Raw genomic sequence first — 4,887 nt, 5'->3', positions numbered from 1 at the left:
CTCCGGCTGCTCCGCGCTCTCCCCCGCGTCCCGCCCGAGCTCCCCGAGCGGCGAGGAGGAGGAGCAGCCGGCGGCGGCCTCCCGGAGCCGGCGAGGCGATAGGTAACCCTTGCGTCTGGGCCCAGGTTCGAGCAGGGAGCTCGGGGCCTCCCCTTGCGTGAGGAGCCGGACTCCCGTACTCGCCTTCCCTCCGCTTGAGGCCTTTGTCGGGGACGGAAGATTATTTCACATAAACATAGATTTGGTTGCGTAGATAAGCGCTTTAGGCACCTATTTCCCTTTTTATGATATCGTGGGAAGTCGCAGGTTTCGGCACTCTTTTCTGTGGGCAGTTGAGTATTGTCATGGGTTTGTAAAATATCTATAAGCTGTTGACCTGAGCCTCAGGGTCTTTGCAAGTTAAAAAGGTACAGCGGTTCCTGTCATCCTTTTGAATGTTCTTAGACCTAAGGGCTGTTTTGCCTAGTGTATATAGCTATATCCAGAGTCAGTTTTGTGTGTATGCATTGCGCAGTTCTTGTTCCTGTGGCTTAATTTCATTCCCTTTTAATTATATGCAAACTTTATGTGTCTTCTTTCTCTTGGGATCTCCTCTGCTTGACAGGAGAATAAATAATTCTTATTCCTCCCTTTAAAATAGAAGGGGGAAGAGCAGGGAGTACCTGTCTTCTTCTGGCATACAACCTTCGCAATGGAAACTTCGCAGATCTGTGCAGTAACTGATGGTGGATGTAACTAGCAAGACTGAACTGAGCTAAAAGTGCCAGTGGGGTAAGGGGAGGGCAGCTGAGCTTCATGGGGGTGCAGGGTTCCACTGTGGTTCTCAAACTTCCATGGAGAACAGCGAAGGAATGTGGACCACGCTGAACTTTTCTTACAAGCATTTCTTCAAAAAGGTGCTACAAGTCGAGGGAAAGTGTTCAAATGTAATCAGAAATAGAAGCTTCAGAGTGAAAAGGATATTAGCCAGTTTATGGTCCCTCCTGTTTCAGGTTTTCTGTTGCCTTTCCTTTTACTGCTTCCCAATAAGCAATTTTGATCACATACCTTGAAGTTCTGTAGCACTCAGTTCAAACTACTACCTGTCTTTGCAGCTTGAGATGTTGCTTGAAACAGCTCTCAATTTTTGGGCCTGTTGCTGCAGTATTCCCTGGCAGCGGTAAGATGCAACTGAAGACGACCTCTGTTAGGGCCTGAGTTGGAACAATGTCATGAAAACTCTGCGGGCGCAATATATACTTCACTCATGCAGACACTGCATCTGAATAATACTGCTGCTGTGTTGTAATAAGTGTCTACCAAATGTTCAAACAGCAGCTTCCGTGTATAACTGCCAAGATCTCAAAAGTATAATAATAAAAAACACTTCTTCCACAGCCACTACCCCCCTACATTTGCACACGCTCTCAAAGAGTCTTTTTGTTGTTGTTGTCCTCTTAAAACTACACAAAAATTAGCCGGAGGCAGACATTTAACGTGGGAAATGCAATATTTGCAAAAGAGAAAGGCTGAAAACAAGGCCTTGTGAAATGGTGTTAGGCATTTTCATACTTTCATTGTGGATCAGTGTTATGTTTGATTGCGTGACTTAAGGGACTATATGATAAATGATAGTCACAGCGTTTTCTATTACTCAGACTTCAGTTCTAATGCCAAATGTATCTAATTTAATTTAAGGTGCTTTTAAAAGAAATGTGCACTTGAGAATCTGGTGCTATAAGAAGTCTGTTATTTTAATTACTCTGAGGAAGGTCATAGCTGTGAACATGCTAGTATTTCAGAAAATGGTCCCATGAAATTCAAGGTCTGTGTGGTTCAAAATACATAATCAGTGTGCCATGGAGAGTGCGCACGGTGGCAGGGATGCACACTGAGAAGGGTTGGGTTCCAGTCCGTGCTCCGGTGCAGTCTGGGAACTTCAGACACAGTACTACGGAAGAGGAGAAATGTTTCTTCTAACAGTTCTTCATACTGAGCTTGTGTTTTCCTCTGTTTAAACTTCATTTTCTGTTATTTCTTACTTGTATACAGTAAGTTTTTAATTTATTACTGTGAATTTTTCTTTTTGAGACGTTAACAGCTTGAACTTTATAATTACTGATACAAGAAAACACATAGTAAATATTATTTTTCTTAATTCATTCCTTCTACTAGTATTTTTTCTCAGGTTGGTCTAATATGTCAGCATTATTCTAGTACAAGGTGCCATAATGCAAATCATGCACAGCAAAAGAATGTATTGAGGAAGTATCCCTGCCCAAAATGTCAAGTCTGGACAACGTTGCGTTGGCTTCCTGAATTTGAATGCATAATACTTTTATCCTTATCTTTAATAAACTTTCAGAGAGTTATTTTCTAACAAAATGTGTTATTGTGCATTCTTAAGCTGCATCCCTTATTATATGTGCCTGTTTAAAAACTGTCTCTATTAAATTTTTGATCTTTGTTAGCGCTGTAGCATAAAAACCCTAGGGTGCAGCAAAATGTGTTGGACAACGCTGGGTCTGGAGGTGCTTGGCCTGTGCTGCTTCTGTCCATGCATTGTCTGTGTGTCAGGCTGTCCTGTCAGTTCTATTGTGCAGCACAGTATAAAGAGGGTTGGGGGCTGATTCTGTGTGGGGAAAACAACCCTTTTCTAGGTTAGTTTCAGCATGAATCGGTTCCCCTGGACATGTCACGGCTTGACCAGCGAACGGTCATGTTAGCGCACACATATGTGGGTAACAACAATGGAGAAGAGTAGGACGAAACTCCTCAGCACTGACATTGTCCCCAAGTGCTTTGTATCACAGAAATATATTCTAGAGATTACTGGGATGTAAGATGTTTTGCAACATTGCTGTTCCCTGTGAATGCATAATACTTTCATATTGATCAAAAACAGATATCTTATGCTTAAAAGATTTATTTCAGGAGCATTAACATAATATGCTTGTTTGGATGCCTCTTCTGTAGCTTGAATTCAGCAAACAGAATTACTCGCTCACTCATAGTGCAGTATGTATGTAGGTAGGTATTTCCAGAGCCCCTACATCCATATAAAATGCTAAAGTGAAGTCTAGTTTCACTGTTCTGTTGTTAAAAAAAATTCTATATAAGATAGAAGAAATCTTATACAGTAATCTATTGGCATGTTTTCAGTTTTCATTGACTTAGAGTCTAATGCTTATGAGATAGTACAGTATAGAATATTATAAAAGAGATTTCTGGCCTGGGGCTAGGATTGCTGCATTATTCATGAGTAAAGAAGTTATGAGTGAGTTATGCAAGGTATCCTATTAAAAGTCTAATAGAACCTTGTATAATATCATCATGTATTGTATGAAAGCTGTATTTCTTAAGTATGTTTCCTGTGAAAGCTTTTTAGGGTGGAAAACTTTACCTACTAGAGTGAATGGATTCTTAATGCTGAGGTTGCTTGGTATCACGAATCCAGTTCTATAGGACTTGAAAGAATTAAAAATATTCTTGATTATCCTTTGCTCGTGCTAAAGGCCACTTGATACATGGAGCCTCTCTGTGACCAAAGACAGGATGTTAATGTTAAATCTCCGATTTCCCTTGGTTTCCATATGTAAGAAGGAAGGTGACATTTTGATGTTTCTGGTGTTAGTTTTTGTTTAGTTCGTAAAAGGTAGTGCTTGAATCTGTTTCACAGTTTGGAACAGAGGGGAAAAAAAATCATGAACAAACTAGAATTTAATAAGTAGAACATAAGGGGGGATGGTTGGAGGTGCACTATAAATGCCATTTATCTATTCTGGAGATTATTAAGCAGGTAGAAAAATGATGTAATTATTGTCACAATATGCCATAAAAGAAATGTCATTTTTCAAGGCAGTAGCGCTGCTTAACTTTTCAATCAAATATATTACAGATAATATTCTTCTACATTTTATTGTTTTTAATTCAGGAAGGCTGAAGACTCTGAAGTAGCAGGGGGGAAAAAAGAGTCACCTTTGAAAGATAATCTTTCACCATGGGAAGAATGGTTCATTGGCAAAGAGAAGGAACTTCGTGCCCGCTTACAAGCTAGAGCTGCAGAGGTGAATACGTCTGATTGGCTTGATGTTAAGTCTAATAGAAGATAGCAAGCACAGGAATGTTTTTTTTTCTTTTGGTTGTGGAAACACGAGTAGTTTTGTCTATTATTTTTTAGTGTCTTGGGCTTCCATAGCATTTGTGTTTGACGATGTTGACATGATTCATGCTACATGCATTCTCTTTTACTAAATGTTACGCTTCATTGAAGTGGTGCTATATAATATTTTGCTTATCTAACTGTCAGGTAATGGTTCGAGTTTAAAGGATTAAAACGTGTATAATTGGTACCTTGATTTTCATCATGGGTTCATACGCCTGCATGTAGGTAGTAAAACACGACAGGGCGTGTGCTGGATGTAAGTACGCCAAGCTACTTGGTTAGATATGAGGCACAGCGTTGTTACCCACTTGGTGTGTAGTTATACAACTGTTTGGTGTCCTTTCCCAGGACAGGTTTCCCTGTCCCAGCATTTTTTTCCCTCCTTCTATCTTTTGCCCCCTTGTAAATGAACAGTTCTTAAATACTGGGGCTGCAGCAGAATTAAGTGAGAGCGCTATATCTTTTCTTGATTAATATATGTGGTGGGTTGACCCTGGCTGGATGCCAGGTGCCCACCAAGCCGCTCTATGACTGCTCTCCTCAACTGGACAGGGAGAGAAAGTATAACGAAAGGCTCGTGGGTTGAGATAAGGACGGGGAGATCACTCACCAATTACTGTCATGGGCAAAACAGACTCGACTCACAGAAATTAGCTTAATTTATTACCAGTCAAATCAGAGTAGGATAATGAGAAATAAAACCAAATCTTAAAAACACCTTCCCCCTACCCCTCCCTTCTTCC

The 4,887-nt window shown here is 40.6% G+C and overlaps 1 protein-coding gene across 1 annotated transcript in view; it reads left to right on the top strand.

The window, feature by feature from the left end:
- The first annotated feature begins 2,671 nt into the window (after positions 1-2,671).
- Positions 2,672-4,887, top strand: part of LOC104081087 (coiled-coil domain-containing protein 34-like) — a 20,836-nt gene continuing 18,620 nt past the window's right edge. Inside the window, exons 1-2 of the mRNA XM_009583695.1 lie at positions 2,672-2,739; positions 3,914-4,046. Coding sequence (XP_009581990.1) covers positions 2,672-2,739; positions 3,914-4,046 — 201 coding nt within the window. The remainder of the gene's footprint in view (positions 2,740-3,913; positions 4,047-4,887) is intronic.

Source organism: Fulmarus glacialis, unplaced genomic scaffold (assembly GCF_000690835.1).
Source record: "Fulmarus glacialis isolate BGI_N327 unplaced genomic scaffold, ASM69083v1 scaffold13328, whole genome shotgun sequence".
NCBI classification, from domain to species: domain Eukaryota; kingdom Metazoa; phylum Chordata; class Aves; order Procellariiformes; family Procellariidae; genus Fulmarus; species Fulmarus glacialis.
The sequence above is the reverse complement of the archived record's forward strand: the minus strand, read 5'-3'. Positions and strand labels throughout refer to the sequence as shown.